Source organism: Canis lupus, chromosome 17 (assembly GCF_048164855.1).
Source record: "Canis lupus baileyi chromosome 17, mCanLup2.hap1, whole genome shotgun sequence".
NCBI lineage: Eukaryota > Metazoa > Chordata > Mammalia > Carnivora > Canidae > Canis > Canis lupus.
The window spans coordinates 30,597,007-30,615,661 of NC_132854.1; the positions used below are offsets into that span (position 1 = coordinate 30,597,007).

The 18,655-nt window shown below is 40.0% G+C and overlaps 1 protein-coding gene across 14 annotated transcripts in view; it reads left to right on the plus strand.

Moving 5' to 3' along the window:
* The first annotated feature begins 3,729 nt into the window (after nucleotides 1-3,729).
* Nucleotides 3,730-18,655, plus strand: part of MYCBP2 (MYC binding protein 2) — a 259,127-nt gene continuing 244,201 nt past the window's right edge. For all 14 annotated transcript variants that reach the window (XM_072782680.1, XM_072782681.1, XM_072782690.1 and 11 more), the window contains exon 1: nucleotides 3,730-4,343. In XM_072782680.1, coding sequence (XP_072638781.1) covers nucleotides 4,042-4,343 — 302 coding nt within the window. In that variant the 5' untranslated portion in view covers nucleotides 3,730-4,041. The remainder of the gene's footprint in view (nucleotides 4,344-18,655) is intronic.

Here is an 18,655-nt window from a genome sequence, read left to right on the forward strand (position 1 = left end):
AACAACATCAATCATTGTCCTCTTACATACACTTTAGGGTTTCTGCCTGTTATTTACTACATCAGCACTGATGGCTTCCTTTAAAAAAAAAAAAAAGAACCACCACCAAAAAAACATATCCTTAAAGATATGAAGTACAAAAAAAAATATAAATTCTAAGAGTTCAGAAAACTGTATTCCCAGGTTTGCAATTCAAGTAGGAAGGAGAGACAAAAATCTATGTTCATATATATGAAAGATGAAGCCATAGTCTTGCACGATCGTTGAGGAGAGATGCTTTTGAGAAATGAACATGATTACCAACCACAAAGACTAAAAAATACTACGCATGTGTTTCCTTTATAAAAGGGGTCAGAGCCAGGATTTGCCTTAGTGCAATGTAATATTCTTTGCGGGGCGATTGTGTCCTGAAGTGTGGTCCAGCCAATTCTGACACCCAACCCGCCCGGTACGCCCTCCACGGGCCCCCACCCTCCCTGCAAACCAAAGGCACACACACGCCCAGCCTGGCCAGAAGATAAAGCTAAGATGGCAGCGCGGAAAGTGCAGGAGCCGCGCTCGGTGCGGCTGGAAAAACAAAAGCAAATCCCCCTGTATTCTCTCATGCTGCATTTTCTTGAATAACAAGAGCCCCCCCACCCTACCCCCCAAACACACACACACACACACACACACAGGCAGTGTGAAGCATTCAGTAGTAGTGCAGAGGGGACTCTTGCTTTGCACGCGGCGAGAAACCCACATCTGCCGTCTGCAGCGACGGCTCAGGTGGCCCTCGCGATTTGCCTTGGGGACCACCCACCCCTCACAGCCCCTTTGGCCGCGGAATTAAGGGTGACTCCAAACGCCCTTTCGACCCCGGTATGCGTCCCGATCCCCGCCAACCCAAGGGAGGCTTCCGCAGCGCGCAGCTGCCGCGGCAGGGAGCTGCAGCAGCGCCCAGGGAGCGCGCGGCGCCCAGGCAGGAAGGAGAGGTGGCGGAGGAGGAAAAACTCGGCCCCGGCTATCAGTCTAGAGCGCAGCGGCCGTTGCCGCTGCCGTGGAAGGAAATGCGGCCAACCGCCACAGAAACGCCACTCTCCGCCACCTAAGTGAGCATGTGTGCGACTCCGCGCACGCCTAGTTGCGCCGCTCGGTGACAACGGGTTTCCTAGGCGATTATCCAGTTACCGGGTTTTGCGTGCACCCAGAAGGCTCAGGAAGGGGCCTGCCTGGGACTGAAACATGTGGTGAAAACTGAAGCGAAATTCAGGGGTGGGAGGAACTCTGAGAACCGTGCAGCGCATGGGTCAGTACCCCCCTAGAAACTCCTAGAGCACCGTGACCCATCGAGCCACTACCTACCCCCCCCCCCCCCCCCCAAACTGGAAATGCTTCTCTGGGCACGCAACGCTCATTCATTCCTTCAGCCAATACCTGGTTCTCTCCCGCTTAGAGCTAGAGCCTGTGCTAGGAGCTGAGAATGATACGGGGGAACAGACACCATTCTTGTCCCCACTGAAAAGTCTAGTGCTTTGTCTTGTGTGTTACAGTTTGTCAAAAGCCATGTGCCAAGGTGGACACCCTAGATGTTTGAAGTCCTCCTACAATCTCATGCAATATTACTTTGCCCGTTATTCATAGGATGAAGTTGATCCAGAGACATACATACAAAAGAGCAGAGTCAGGATCTAAATTCTGGTTTGTCAGAGCCTTGTTGGCTACCTGGCTGGCTGCTCAACAGTCAAGAGCCAGGCCTGCAGCTCCTACTTATTCAGGCCTGTGACTAAGTGTCCTAGTACTTCACTGCCTCTATACCTTGTCTTTGGGTTGGGGGTGAGGCTTCCCGCTCAACACTGAGGTGTGTACCTGTGCTGAAGCATCAGGACAGGAATTTAGTTTAACAAATAATTACCGGTGACCTGCTATGTGCCAGTTTCTGGACCAGGGGCTGAGGAAGACACAAAGATAAACAAGAAGCTCTTGTTTGTGAGCTCATAGTTGAGGAAACTAGTAAAAGACCTGTTTAACAGGGCTACTCCTAGTGCTAAAAGATACCATGACTTCCCATGCCAGTCTTTTGTACCCCCATGTTTTCATTATTTCATTTGTAGCTATCTTTTTTTTTTTTAAATCAAAATGACATCCATATATTAAAGCCCCAGGTAAAAGGCACTGCCTCAGCACTCTCTCCCCACAAAAAGCTAGAATTAATTCATGTCCCCACTCCTTGTTTATATTTTTCAAAACACTAAACAAGGCTTTTTTTTTTTAAAGATATTTATGGAAAGCATAGACTTAAGAGCTAGTAAGTAGAGGGGTGCTTGGGTAGCTCAGTCAGTGGAGTGTGGACTCATTCTTTTGGCTCCAAGGGTCCTGGGATAGAGCCCATCCCTCCCCTGTAGAGCTCAGGCTGAACAGGGAATGGGCTAGAAGATTCCTTCTGCCCTCCCCCTCCCCCCATTGAATACAAGCAAGCGCATATGGGTTCTCTTGTGCTCGCTCTCAAATAAATAAATAAATAAATCTTTTTATTTTATTCATGATTTTATCTTACTTATTTTTTTTAGATTTTATTTATTCATGAGAGACACAGACTCAGGCCAAGGGAGAAGCAGGCTCCACGCTGGGAGCCCAAGGTGGGATTCGATCCCACCCTGGGCTGAAGGTGGCACTAAACCGCTGAGCCACTGGGGCTGCCTAATAAATCTTTTTAAAGAAAGTTAGTAAGTAGATAGAGAAAATACTACTGGGATGACAGGACGAGGAAACGATTTTTTTCAGGAGTATAAATTAGGCAAACTCTTCAAATTGAGAGTCAAGTAGAAAAACACTTAGGAATCAGGGTTTCTTGGCACATGCATTTCTAGAGCACCTACTTCTAAGGGGTTAGTAGAATGGCTTGGCACAAGGGACTCAGCATATGTTACATTTTAATAGATAAAAGGATAAGATCTTTGGTAGATAATGACATTTTCAGAAGTTGCACAGAGTCACAATTAACAGCGTCAGGTCATTTTCAAGAATTATCTCTAGTAATGTAAGTCTGGGCAGAAAAAGATAAGCCATTAAGTGGCCGCTGTCAAGAGGTAAGAGTGCACTCTAAGGGGTCAAGGTAATATGTAAGGAAAGTACTACTGCGTTAAGGTTTAGCTCTGATGTCAATGTTGAGAATAAGAATTTAGGAATGCGAATGATCTGTGAATTCTACTGTCTTATCTGTGAATTCTACTTTCAGAATGCACTAGCTTACTACCTGTTTTTCGAGGTAAAAACCATTTTAATCCTAATGATAAAAAATCCAAAATAAAATCACCAGAGAGATACTAATTTGGCTGGCCTTCTCTGCCTTTGATTCTAAAGTAACCAGCGCTGTTCCCAGTGCATCTTCACGCTGGCAGCACACATTTTGAGAAAAAGTAGCTGAAAAATGCATAACACTCATTTTCTGGCGGGGGGCCGGGGGCGGGGGGGGGGGACGACACACATTCCCTCTCAAAGGTCCAAGTTCTCTCACCTGGAGGGGAACCCCATTACCTGAAGCCAAGAGCCTGTAGCTGAGTCCTCTCAGCACTTTCCTTACTCTTCCTCAGGCTGCCAGTAAAACCCGGAGAAGCGGATTTCTTTCGGACTCGGCACAACTCAAACACCCCACACCCAAAGGCCTGAGGCGGAGGGAGTGGTGGCGAGGGGGGAGGGGAGGGAGACGGGTTGGGGTTACTGAGCATGTGCGAGGAGTGGCGCATGCCCAGTGCGGCCGGCAGCTTCCCATTGCGGGTAGCCCCGGCGGTGGCGGCGGCGGCAGCGGCGGCAGCGGCGGCACCGCCTCCTCCTCACACTCCCGAGGTGGCGGGGTTAGATGAGCGGCCCCAGTAGCGGCGAGGGCGGCGCAGGGGGGAGAAGGAGAAGACGGAGGAGAAGGAGGAGGACGCTGTCTTTGTAGTCCCCTGCCGCGGGAGCGAGAGGCCGCCGCCGGAGCCGTCGTCGTCGGCAAAGGGCTGTGTGTGCGCGCGCGTGTCTGCTTGCCCGGCCCGCAGGGACGAGGCGGCGGCGGCGGCGAGGATGATGATGTGCTCGGCGACTGCCTCCCCCGCCGCCGCCTCCTCGGGGCCCGGCGGGGACGGCTTCTTCCCAGCCGTCACCTTCTCTTCCTCCCCGGCGCCGGGGGCGCTGTTCATGCCGGTTGCCGAGGGTTCCGTGGCTGCCGCGGGGCTGGGGCTGGGGCTGCCGGCCGCGGACTCCCGGGGTCACTACCAGCTGCTGCTGTCAGGCCGGGCCCTGGCCGACCGCTACCGGAGGATTTACACCGCTGCGCTCAGTGACAGGGACCAGGGGGGCAGCGGCGCCGGACACCCAGCCTCCAGGTGCGTCTCCGGTGGCCTTCTCGAGCCACACGCCGCATGTGTGTGCGTGCACGCGCGTGTATGCATGTAGAAGAGCTTGCATGTGTGCCTGCGTACCTGTTTACCGAGCGCTTGGCGCTTGGGTGCTGGAAGCACTTAACTGAGACAGGAGGGTGCGGTGGCAACAATTTCTGCCCAGTGCGTGTGACTGTCTTTGTAGGGGGTCAGCGAGAGTGGGAGGGAGGTAAGCATGTGATGTTAGAAAAGGTGATGGTGCCGGTCGGTTATGACACGTGTGTGTGTGTGTGTGTGTGTGTGTGTGTGTGTGTATTGTTGAGGAAGGAGGAGGGAATTGGTAGAGGGCGAGAAGGCATTGCACGGAGAGAATTTCCAAGAGCGGTGAGGGAAGTGGCGTTTCCAGTATCTCTGCCGCAATGGTATTTGCACGTATCTTATCCCTCGCCCTCTTCCCCCTCCCCCCCCCCCCCCCCCGCCAAGATATTCCATCCTCCACTTTCCACCTCCCTTAAAAAAAAAAAAATCTGCCTTTCACTAAGGGGAGCAATGGTATAGGTTAAGGGTAGTGTCACATATATATATATACATATATATATATATATATACATGTATATATATATAGTTTTAGATAATCATGCTGTTGGATAAAGCATGGAGTTTTAAAGAGATTTATGCAAAGGAGATGGAGATGGAGATTTATGTGGATGTGAAAGGTGCCTGATGGAGATTTTTAGAGCTGTACTTTGATATCTGGACCTTTTGGTATTCTGGAGATGTGATTGCAGCTGCACTTGTGTTCTGACGTCCTATCAGCCATTTCCCTTTATCTTCTGTTCACTTATAGGCTTTAGGGTATTGGGGGCCTAGGGGTTTTGTGGGGAAAGGGGGAAAGCTATAGAACTTCGAAATATGACTGCTTATACAGTGTTTAGCTGCCACCAACTAGAAAATTTGAGTAGCTCCTACATCTCTTCCTAGGCTCCCTGCATGTTCATCTTTCTTGATGTAGATTTTAAGTCACTTTCATTTTCTTTTTCTTAAAATGTGGGTGTCTTTTTGCTGAGGGCTGTCCTATTGTTTTCTTTTCCATGTCCTCATATGCCACATACCCTGAAGGATGATGACTGACTTGTTTCACCAGCTTGGCTTTGACAGTGGTAATTGGGAGTTGGCTTCATCTTTTTTTTTTTTTTTTCCTCACAGCTTCTTGCAACACATGGGGAAAGCATAGTAGTATTTTGTCAAATAAGCTACAGAGCTTACTGTATTTATTGAATGTGCAGTGTCTTAGGCAATAACAAGATGTCCTTTCATTATGAAAGGGACTAGGCTGTTAAGTCAGGTATTTGTAGTTTACCATTGTGTACTAGGGCTCTTATCTATTGCAGAATTGTGAAGATGGAGCTTTGTTCACATTTTTTCTGGGTAAATCAGTCTTCTCATGTCTGTAATTGTTTACAGGATTGAGCAGTTTATCTTATGGATATAAACGTATGTAACTACCTTTTGCTATCTAAACTGAAAACCACAATGACACAAATGTATTTCTTGATCATATTTTTGAAAACAGCACAAAACCTCAATGGACAGTTTGCTCTGATAGGTATAATTTTGAGCTTTGAGTCTGAATTATGTCACTCTAGGTACATTTTTACAAACCTCTCTCAAAGAATTTATTTTGTATGTTGTTCCAGACTTCTAATTTGTGACTGAAATTCCTATTTTAACTTTCTACTAGTATACTTGTGTAATAATACAATTTTGTGTATCTAGAACCATATTAGCAGTTTTAGACAAAATTAATAGAGATTAATTGCATATATGACATTTATTAGTGATTTTTGATCATTGATCCATTTTTGTACAAACTGTCAATTACAATTAATGGAAGAATTAGTTGAAATATTTCAAAAAGTAGTCATGGAAACCAGGCTTAAGTTGTGTAATATTGCCTTCTAGTGCTTATTCAGAACATTATTGCTTATTTTAGTTCACATTATTTTATCTAAGTGAGCTGCTTAATCCTTTATTGAGGATTTGCATAAGAATTCAATCACATTTTTGTTAAATATGACTGGGCAAGTGGAACTAGGATTTAGGTTGTGAATGAATGGTATAATTATTTGAATAGGGACACTAGAAGATGAAATATTTCAGAGACATAGAATGGAGCAAGAACAGAGTATGAAGCCCTAGTGAGCTTCAAATTTAAAGATGTGAGAGAAAAAAAATAAAGGATGTGAGAGAAAGGAGACAGTGAAGAAAGCTGAAAAGATGAAAAAATTAAGACAGCTGTGAGACAGTGGCACCTCTGGTCTTAAGAAAGATTGAAAGTCTTCAGTGTTAAATCCTTAAAAAAAGTGAAAGCACTTTCCAGGTCACTGATAACTTTTAAGGAAGTGGTCATAGAGAGATATGAGGAGTCTTTGAGAGGTGTTGGGGGTAACAGGGAATTGCAGAGTTGAGGGAAGGATATTCAAATATGGGAGAGTGGGTGGGAAATTATCAGTAAGTGGAGGAGGAGAAATTAAAGAAGTGAGCAAGGGTTTAATTAATGGAGAGAGGTCAAAGAAGTCCCTGACTCAGGGACAGGTTTAAGATGTCAAGCGGGGAAGTTAGCAGTTTAAAAAAATTAAAGGCTAATTTTCCTTTATTATAGAAAGGGAGGAGTTAAGTATTTATAAAGACTAGAGTTTATGGAGGATAAGAACTGAATCCTATTATTCTCGTAACCTCAACGTATAGCACAAATTTTGGCATCCATTTTGTGAAATACCGAGTATCTGTTGTGTATCAGGCTCTGTTTTATGTGCTGAAGATGTACCAGTGAGCAAAATAGATGAGGTCTCTACTCTCTTGGAACTTCTACTCTAGTGGGGACAAATAAATAACTGGTAGTTTCAGGTATTGATAAGTAACTATAAAAGAAATTGATTTCATGTGATAGATGATTTATAGTGGGGAGCTTTATTAAGGTGGTTAGGACAGGTCTCAAGATTTAAGTTGAATCTGAATCATAATGGTGATAAGGCAGATCTAGAGGAAGAGTGTTTTAGGAAATTATAAAGGCTCTGAGATGGGAACAAGGTTGTGTTCAAGTAACAAAAATAAGGCAAATGATTTATGTCAGTGTTGAATGAATTAATTACTATGGATTATATTTTACATGTCCTGTGGGGTAGTTGAGGGATAGAAGCCTAACGGAGTCAGTGACTTTGATAGCATTTTAGTGAAGTGGTTAAGCGCTTGGACTCTGAAGCTAGGTTGGTTTTAAATTCTGGCTCTACCACTTTTTAGCTGTGTGACCTTGGGCATATAATATATTTGTTTCAAATTTTAAAAAATTTTATTGTAATATAATTGGCATATAACATTGTTAATTTTAGGTGTATCACATAATAATTCCATTTTGGTATATATTGTGAAGTGATCACCATAATAAGCATAAACATTTGTCAGTTCCTTTTCTTTTCTTGTGATGAGAACTCTCACAAGATTTACTCTCAGCAACTTTCAGATATATATTATTAATGAGGGATCCCTGGGTGGCGCAGCGGTTTGGCGCCTGCCTTTGGCCCAGGGCGCGATCCTGGAGACCCGGGATCGAATCCCATGTCGGGCTCCCGGTGCATGGAGCCTGCTTCTCCCTCTGCCTGTGTCTCTGCCTCTCTCTCTCTGTGAGACTATCATAAATAAATAAATAAATAAAAATTAAAAAAAAAATGATAGTCACCGTGCTGTACATTTTTTTAAAAAGATTTTATTTATTTATTCTGAGAGACACAGAGAGAGAGAGAGAGGCAGAGACACAGGCAGAGGGAGAAGCAGGCTCCATGCAGGGAGCCCGATATGGGACTTGATCCCAAATCTCCAGGATCATGCCCTGAGCCGAAGGCAGGCGCCAAATGGTATGGTATTTGTTTTTGTATGACTTATCTTACTGAGGGTAATGCCCTCAAGATTCATTTACAGTGTTGTAAATGGCAAGATTTCCTTTTTTATGGCTGAATAATATTCTACTGTGTGTGTGGGATGTGTGTGTGTGTATGTGGCATGTGTATGTTTGTATGTATATGTGTGTGTATATATATATATGTATGTACATATGTACCACATTTCCTTTATCATTCATCCATTGATGGACACTTAGTTTACTTCCATGTCTTGGCTATTGTGAATAATGCTGCAACAAACATGGAGTACAGTTTTTGGGTTAGTGTTTTCATTTCCTTTGGATAAATACCCTGAAGAATTGCTGGATCGTATGATAGCTCTATTTTTTAATTTTTGAGGAACCTCCATACAGTTTTCCATAATGGCTGTACCAAATTACATTTCTATCAACAGTGCATAGGGTTCCCTTTTCTCTACATCTTTGCCAATACTTATTATTTTTTATCTTTTTGATTATAGCCATTTTAATAGTTGTGAGGTAATCATCTCATTGTGGTTTTGATTCATATTTCCCTAATGATTAGTGATAATGAATATCTTTTCATGTGCCTGTTGGCCATCTGTGTGTGTCTTTGGAAAAATGTCTTTTCAGGTCCTCTGTCCGTTAAAAACGGACAATTCAATTAATAAACTGAATGATTATTATCATTTGTTTCTGCTGTTGTATGAGTTCCTTATATATTATGAATATTAACCTCTTATCAGATAGGTGGTTTGCAAATATTTTCTCGCATTTTGTAGTTTGCCTTTTCATTTTATTGATAGTTTCCTTTGCTGTCCAGAAGCTTTTTATTTTGATGTAGTCCCATTTGTTTATTTTGCTTATACATAGACTGGGGATAATGATAATGAGAACTGCTTTGTAGATTAAATGAATCCATATATGTAAAGTGTTTGGCACATTAAGTGCTATTAAATATTATTGATTTCTTTTGAGAGTGAAGGGGCAGATGGAGTTTGAGGAATTAAAGAAGAGGCAAAGATCATGTCTTACTCTTATTTTTGGTTTCAGTGATTGTAATGAATGTGAAAATAATGATTTCATTTATTCATCGACTCACTAAGTATATTTTTGAATGAATGAACCAGTCAAAATTAGGACATTAACTTGGGGAAAGAGGGAGGATTGGAAATTAGTAAAGGAATGTGTGATCAAGTCTAAGTGAGAATGGCAAAATAGCATCGCATTTGAGAAGAACTATATAGCACAATGGCTAAATCTGCCTTAGAAGCAGACCTCCTGAGTTCAAATCCCAGTTCTACCTTTCTCTATCTAAGTTGGGCAAATTAATTAGCATTTCTTTGTCTGTTTCTTTACCTGTAACCTTATAGGGTTATTAAAAGGACATTGTTGCCTTTGCAGGGTAAGTACTAAATGTCAGCTGCTGCTGCTATTACTATTAAAATTATATATATAAAATTTCAGTCAGCATAATATTTTAAGTTTTCCTACTCAACAAAAAAATGAGAAAAACTGTTGGTTGAGTTATTTCAAGGTTAAAGTGTGATCGGAGGCAAAAGAAAAAAAAGAAAGTGAAAGTTTTTGATGACATTGATCATTTGGTAAAAAGGAAAGTGATGCCAAGGAGGGAACTGATAGACTGGGAGATAAAGAGGACTCAGGGGCTGTGGGTTGAAGTGGTAGAAGAGCAAAATGGAAGCAATAGAGGAGATTATGGTTAAAATGGGGAGTTGCTTTTCTTCTCTAAGCTAAACCCACTTAGTTACTTCAGCTGCTTTATCTCAGATGCATGGGATTTTGGTTTTAAGAGGTTAAGTAGTCAGTTAATCCAACAAAGGTTCAGGGATTATTCCTTGGTGCTAACCGTTGGCCCTATAAAGATTTATAAAACATAGTTTCTATATTTGAGTTTATTGTTTGGGTAATGGTGAAAAATACAAGGCAAGTACTTAGAAAAGTGTTAAAGGAATTGGTATTCTGGGTTGGCATGAAAGCATGAGTAAAAGGCAAGAAAGCACAGTTTGTGTGCAGGTAATGGTAAGAATTCTGTTAGAGGGATCTTGTAGGTGTTATGAGGGAGAGTAGTGGGAGTTCATTCTGGAAAGGGAGGCTTTAGAGAGGGTAAGGTAGCTTGAACACTAAGGTAAAAATTAGATTTTATTCAGTAGACATTGATGGTTTTGAGCTATAAAGAGACATTGTAGGAGTATTTTAGTAAGTGATGTGGGATTGAATTAGAATTTATATATCTATATTTGTGATTAGGTAATAATTTGCTTCATATAGCTCTTCTATCTATGGAATCCTATATAAACACATTTTAAGGCAAAAACTACTTTATTGTTATATTGGTAGGTAGAAATGAAATAAATTAGTCCTAGCTCAAGATAAGAGAAAATCTTGTGTTTAGGCTTAAAAATGAAAATATTAATATAAAAATACTTCTGTATTTTTAAGATATTTATTTTAAAATTCAACAGAATAGTCAGAATACTCTTCTTAAGAAATTTTTAAAAATTAAGGTTTTTTTTGGAGGTGAGTCAGGTTTTTCAAGGTTTAATTTACATACAATAAAATTCACCCTTTTAAAATGTTCATTTGAAGGGTCTTAGAACCATCACCACAGTCAAGTATAGAACATGTCCATCCCCCATAAAAGTTTTTATAGCTAATTCCCTCCTGCCCCTAGCCCCTGACCACCATAGATCAGTTTTTTTGTCATTAATATTTTACCTTTTGTAGAATGTCTTATAAATCTAGTTCTTTGAGGGCAGGACCCCAGATACTGTTAGTCTTCAAGTCTTCTATCCCTGTATTTCCTATAAATGAGAGGATTTAAAGCTTCGTTAGGTTTGGGTTAAACAGTTTTAAGCAAGAATATTTTGTATATAGTGCTAAATACTGCATCCCATCCAGATGTTTTCAGGTTGTGTCACTGTTTAATAATGCTCAGTCTAATTACTTGGGTAGGATGGTACCCACTAGATCTCTCCTGTAAATGTTTCCTTTTTTATGTGCAATAAGCAGGTAATTATGGGTCATAACTTTGGTATGCTGTGAATATCTTTCACCTAATGATATCAATCCTTTTATAATCCTTGTCTGAATCAGTTATTTCATTAAGGGTTTCAAAATGATGATTTTTATAATTCTGTTATTTTTTCTGTATTTATTAGCTGGTGCTCTTCTGCAAAGAGGAGTTTTCTCTCATCAACTGGTGATGAACTGTGATCCTCCTAGGAAGGCAGGGTAAATGCTTAATTCTCTCTCCTCATTAACCAAATTAGTGTGATACTCCAGTATTGGTGTCATGGGTGCTTGGTTCACTACCCAGATCCCTCTGTTTAGGTACAACTTCCCCTAGCTTTTGGGAATACTGGCAGCTAAAACTGATTGCAGCTAAGTCCCTTTCCAGGCATTCCCTAGGCCACCAGGACTGCTTCCCTCAAAGTCATGCCTCTTCTTCAGAGTCCACCTACATTCAATGCCTATTCTCTTTAGGAATACATATGTCTGGCCCTTTTACCCTAGTGCAGGACAACCTTGAACAAGTTACACTCTTAACACCAGAGCTCCACATGGGATTGACTGAGTCCTTCCCGTGACTCCCATTACAGTTCAGCTCATTCCTCTCTTCCGTCTTAACTTCCTTCATTTCCCATAGTTGTTGGTTCAGGGTTTACACAGATAAACTTCTGTGTGCAGATCTCCATTTCAGAGTCAATTTCCTGGGGAGCCCTACCTAAAACGGTTGTGGTGCCAGGAGTGGTCCTGAGGAAGTAGACTTTAAAATGGGATTTTGGAGCTGGATTATCTGCTGGCTGGCTGGCACAGTGAAAACCCCACTTTGACTTGTAGATGGAGTCATGATACTAATAACCCGTGGCATACACTGTGGCTGTGCATTTGTTAAAACTTTCAGTAGTGGTGAATTGGAATTAAATTCCTATAGAAGGGAATACACTGATGGGTACAAATATTTTAAGCTTGTGAGAGGTTCAGGGAAGTTATTACTTATAAGACTAGTGTAATCAGATGCTTGCGGTTGAGTGATGTTGATAGACTGGAAAAAGACAAAGGCTGAAAGTAATTGGGGGCAAAATGAGAAAGCTAGGTGATTTCTTCAACATTTTGTAAAGAAACTCATCTGCAGTAGGAAGAAAGAAGAAGCCACGGATTAGGCACAAGACTTAATTTTAAGAGTAACTGAACTCCAAGGTGGGTTGAATTCTCAGCAAGTCTTCTATGCCAGTCTGCTTTGGTTAGAAATGAAATGAATGAGACTCCAGCTCTTTGAATGGGACATCTGAGTTGATACACTTGAAAATCTTGAAACCCCAAATTCCCCAAGCTCTTTGGGTCTACAAGAGTGGCCTTTTTATCCTAGTTAGAGGGTAGATGCATGAAGACTATGCTGCCCTTACTACCCCATCTCTTCTCTCCCCTACTGACTATTATCAAACCAATAACTAGAGTTAGGTCACAACAAAACCTACTGGGAGGTGCTAGGCCCCCTAAGGGAAGAATGGGAGTGCGTGTGCATGGGTTCACCCACACATGTGCTGAATCCCAAAGTGTGCCCTGAGATACCCTGAAACACCGCAGCAGACACAGAGAAATATGATGGGATATTTGAGAATTTCAAAGGAAACACTTCAGCATCTGTCACAAACAACTAGCTAGAGGCAGTTTTGATATTAGATCATGCTAACATTCCTTTTGATGATGTCATATCTTTTTGAGGTTGAATTTTTGGTAGTTACTGTGATATAAATAAAGCACTCACAGAAATTACTGTGAAATGAGAAGGGAGGTTGACATGTTCACTCTGATTCCAATATTGAGAAGTTGTGCACTGTCTAGCATTGTACATGTCCAATTATTAAGCAATTATGGTCATAAATATTTTTCAATTTACACATTATTTTTCTTTTTTTTTTAAAGATTTTATGTATTTATTCACAAGAGACAGAGAGAGAGAGAGAGAGAGAGAGAGGCAGAGACACAGGCAGAGGGAGAAGCAGGCTCCATGCAGAGAGCCCGACGTGGGACTCAATCCCAGGACTCCAGGATCACGCCCTGGGCTGTAGGCGGCGCTAAACTGCTGAGCCACCTGGGCAGCCCGACACATTTTTTCAAATGATTGAGTTGTCAGGACAGAATTCTTATTAATTATTTAGATCTAAATAGTTAGTAAACGCTACTGTTAGGTATTTCTTTTGGCTTACAAGCATTATGGAAAAATTACTGGTGATAGCTATGCAAGGACCCAATAACAGACTTCTACTTACCAGTACTTATCTAGCAACTGAATTGCTGAATGTCTTGTCTAAGTAGGGAGACTAATCATCTTTCACAGGGACCATGATTCATTTTGATGGGATTTGACACAGATTTTTAAGTATGAGTTTGTTTACAGTTTGCAGAGTCTCAACCATTGCCACTATTTGAGGGCTTACAGAGCTTTTGATCTATCAGTATACAGTCCCGCATAACATTGTTTCAGAGTATGGGCTCCCTTTTTTAGCAAAGGAGGACTCATGGGATCCATTTGTCACATCATGCACTACATTGCACAGAAGTTTCTGACCTGACAGAGCAGCAAAACAGTCTTTTGATGGCACAACTAAGGATGATTCCCTGCAGTTTGGACATTATACCCTGAAAGGATGAGGTTCTGTCCTCCAGGGTTCCCAGTAGGAAGGATATATGGAAATAGGGCTGGTTCCACTTAGCACCACTGGCAAATTTATACTTCTCACCTCTGTAGATAAGCACTGGAGATTAAAAGATCCTGGTTTTCAGAAGAGAAACATTTCCAACAGAAGACACTATGGAGTCCTGTTAAACTTTAGGGCACAGCTACCTCTGGGACCTGACACTCCTTTTCCAGGGAGAGGAGTCACCATTTTGACAGGGCTAACATACCAGATGATTAGGAGGAGATAGGGCTGTTGTTACATGAGGAAGCATGGGGGTTTGGCACACACATACTCTACCAGGTATCTCTTGGTACTTCCTTTCCAGTTGTGATGTTAAATGGGCACAAGAAGACCTGATTACCTCACAAGATCTGCTACCTGGACCAGCAGAAATGCTAAGTCAGAGAGGAAGGGAATCTAGAATAACTAGCAGACAACAGGTTATAACCAAGTTTTGGACTTGAAACCATCTGAAACCGGTGGTGGGGGTTGTAGTTTGTTCTACTTTTTGGTAGGAGAAACAAGGACCTACCAGAATTCTGGAGGAGATTTTCCAGAATGTATATGAAGCAAGTGAATCCTAGTAGTGTAATAGATGGACTGTAGTGAATGCCATGGATTAATTTTAATAGTCATTTTGTAGATTCTCTGGGAATCATTATTCTTTCTGATTTTCAGAAATCAGAAGTACCCCTTCCCTGTTTTGCGCCCCCAGCTTTTATTCCTGTGGCAAAACTTCCATAACAATACTGAATTGATGAAAGTTGCATCTTTCCTAGTTCCTTAATCTGAGGAGGAAACCATTACAAATCAGTCTTTAGTCTTTCAATATTATATTAGTTGTGGGTCTTTTGATTGACTTTCCAATTTGAAGTTTTTAATATTCCTACATTGCTGATAATGTTTATCATTAGTGTGCATTGAATTTTGGCAGAGATCTTTTCTGCATTTTTCGAAATGATCATATATTAAGAAAAAAGGAAAAATTAATTTTTGAAGGTTAAGTCAACCTTGCATTCCTGGAATGAAACTTCATATGTAATATATTATTGAATTTGATTTTCTAATATTTTGTTAAGAATTTTTGGATGTACATATATGAAGGATATTTGTTAATGTATTTGTCAGGTTTTAGTATTACATGTGTTCTGATCTCATAAAATTATTTGGACAATAATCTTTTTTCTGTATTTTTAAAAAGTTTCCATGAAATTGGTTTCATTTCTTCTTAAATATTTGATAGAATTCATCAGGGACACCATCTGATCCTGGAATTATCTTTTGGTAATGCTTTTGACAAATTTAGTTTCTTTTTTTTTTTTTTTAAGATTTTATTTATTTATTCATGAGATACACAGAGTGAGGAAGAGAGAGGCAGAGACACAGGCAGAGGGAGAAGCAGGCTCCATGCAGGGAGCCCAACGTGGGACTTGATCCCGGAACTCCAGGATCATGCCCTGGGCCGAAGCCAGGCGCTAAATTTACCCAGGGATCCCCGACAAATTTCGTTTCTTTAATACATATAGGGATTATCAGATTATCAGATTTTTTTTATTTCTCATGTCAACTTTTGGAGAAGTTTATCCATTTCATCTAAATTGTTGAACATTTTGGCAGAAAGTTGCTCAGCATTCTTTTATTCTTTAATGTCTGGAATCTGTGGTGGTAATTCTTTTCATTCCTCATGTTGGAGTTTTCTCTGTCTTTAATCAGAGAGGGAGTAATCTCCTCTCTCTTTAAACAGGAGTTTGTCAATTTTGTTTATGAGTTCAAAGTAATAACTTGGCTTTGTTAATTTTCTCTATTAATGATCTATTTTCTCCCTTACTGATTTTTTTTCCGTCATCAGTATAACTTCTACTTTGAATTTGCTCTTCTAGTTTCTTAAGATGGAATCTTAGGTCATTGATTTTAGACTTCTAGCAGAAGTATTTAAAACTAATTTTTCATGTAAGCACTGATTTAGTTGTATACAACTGTTTTGATATTCTGAATAGTCCTTGTCATTTAGTTTAAAATATTTCCTAATTTTTTTGTAATTTTGTCTTTGATCCATACATTATTTAGAATTATTTTACTTAACCTTCAGATATTTGGTATTTTCTTAATATGTATTATTATTATTACATTTTATTGCATACTTTTGTTTGATTTCAGTCTTTTAAAATTTATTGAGATAAGCTTTATTTCCCAGGATATGACCTTGATGATTGTACCATGTATACTTGAAAAGGATGTGTGTTCTGCCACTTTTGCATGTAGGCTTCTATGTCGGTTCAAGTTGGTTGATGGTGTTATTTGGATCTTTTTGGTACTCATTTTTGTCTAATTCTATCAGTTATTGAGAGACTGGTATTGAAAATATCCTACTCTAACTTGGATTTGGATTTGTCCTTTTAATATTCTCAGTTTTTGCTTCGTATACTTTAGAGCTCTACTATTTGGTACATATACATATATAATCATTAGAACTTCTTGATAAATTACTCTTTTATTTCATTATGACACATCTCTCCTTATCCATAGTAACATTCTTTGTCTTGTGCTTATTTTATCTGATATTAAAATGGCCTCTTCAGCCTTTTTGTGCTGTTTGGATGGTAAGATTTTTCCCATCCATTTACTTTTGTAATTTTCTGTATTTTTATATTTAAAGTTTCTCTCCCTTGGGCAGCATGTGTAGGGTTTTGCTTTTTTGTTTGTTTGTTTGTTTTTATCTGCTTTGTCAATCTTTGCCTGTTACTTGGAGAGTTTAGATTATTAGCATTTAACATAATTATTGATATGGTTGGTTTTATATCCATCATTATATTGTCTATGTTTTCTTCTTTGTTTTTTGTTCCTCTCTTCCTTTTTTCTGGTTTCTTTTAGATTATTCTTTAGTATCCTGTTTTAATATAGCTATTGGCCTTTTGGCTTTATATTTAAAGCCAAATATTTTATATTTGGCCTACATTTAATATCTTAAATATATATTTATATATTTATATATATTTTAATATATTTTATATTAATATAAAATATATTAAGTTTTTTATATTTAATATTTTTTTATATTTTAATGCCCTAGGGATTGCAATATACATACTTAACCTTTCACAACCTACTTAGAGTTACTGTTATACTGCTTGACTTAAAATAGAGAAATCTTGCAACCATATAGATCCTTTTTCCCCCTTTATTTCATTACCCGCCCTCCTTATGTTATAGTTATATATGTTTATGGCTGCATGCTTTGAAAACCTTAACATACAATATTATAATTTTTGCTGTTAGTAGGGATGATATTTTAAAGAACTGAAAGGAAAAAAAATGGTATTTTGTGTTTCTCTGTGTATATATTATTTCTATTCTTCCTTTATTCCTAAAGATGCCACATTTCCTTTCAGTACTTACTTTAGCATTTCTTGTACAGCAGTCTCTGCTGGGGTAAACTTGTCTTTGTTTTTTTTTCATATGAGGATGTCTTCATTTTGCTTTCATTGCTAAAGGATATTTTAGGTGGATGTCAAATTCTGAGTAGGCCTTGCTTTCTTTCAATATTTTAATGATGTTGTTCCACTGCCTTTTCACTATTATGATTTCTGATTAGGAAGTTGGTAATTTTGAATCTTACTCCCCTCTTTGTAGTATGTAATGTTTCTCTGCTTTCAAGAATTTTTTTGGGTTTCAGTTTTGGTTTTCAGAATCTTGATTTGATGTGTCTAGTCATTATTTTCTTTGAGCTTAACCTCGTTGAGGAATACCCAGCTTCTTGAATCTGTAAATTTGTCTTTCACTAAATTTGTGATGCCATCGTTTCTTAAAATATTCTGCGCTGATTTCTTTCTTCCTTTCAAGTTCCAGTGGCAATTATAGTAAAACATTTAAGTTTGTCCCACAGGTCTCTGTTAATTTTTCCTTTTGACAAGGTTTTTTTCTCTTGGTTCTTCAGATTTGATACTTTAAAAAAAAAAAAATTATTTATGGAATGCCTGGGTGGCTCAGTGGTTAAGCATCTGCCTTCGGCTCAGGGTGTGATCACTGTCATGGGATCGAGTCCCGCATTCGGCTCCTTGCGAGGAGCCTGCTTCTCTTCTGCCTATGTCTCTGCTTCTCTCTCTCTGTCTCATGAATAAATAAATAAAATCTTTAAAAAAATATTTTATTTATTAGAGAGCACACACAAGCAAGGGGAGCGTCAAGCAGAGATGGAGGGAGAAGGAGAAGCAGACTCCCCACTGAGCAGGGAGCCAGATCCAGAGATCCATTCCAGATCTCAGGATCATGACCTGAGCCCAAGGCAGAAACTTAACTGAGCCACCCAGGAGCCCCAAATTTGATACATTTTAATGATCCATTTTCAAGTGTGGGTTTGTAGACAGAATTAGGGAATACATTTCTCTTCGTCTTTCTCCTTTTCAGGATTTACTTCACATTCTCTAGCACTCAGAAGCCCCTTTCCTCAATTCCACTGGCCAGAAAGATAAGGTTTCCTTGGAGGTTTAACTTCTGGGTTGTTGCTTTGTATGCAGTGATTGTTTCCTGGCTTTTGGGCAAAGCTGTTAGAGAGAGGAAAAAATAATTGAACTGGAAAGCTCACTTTCCTGTGGGTCACTTTTCCAAGTTTAACTCTACTCTACAATATGCTTTTGTTTGCTTTTCAGAGTCCTCAAGTAATTTTTTCTTTCTTTTCTTTTTTTCTTCTTGTATTTTGT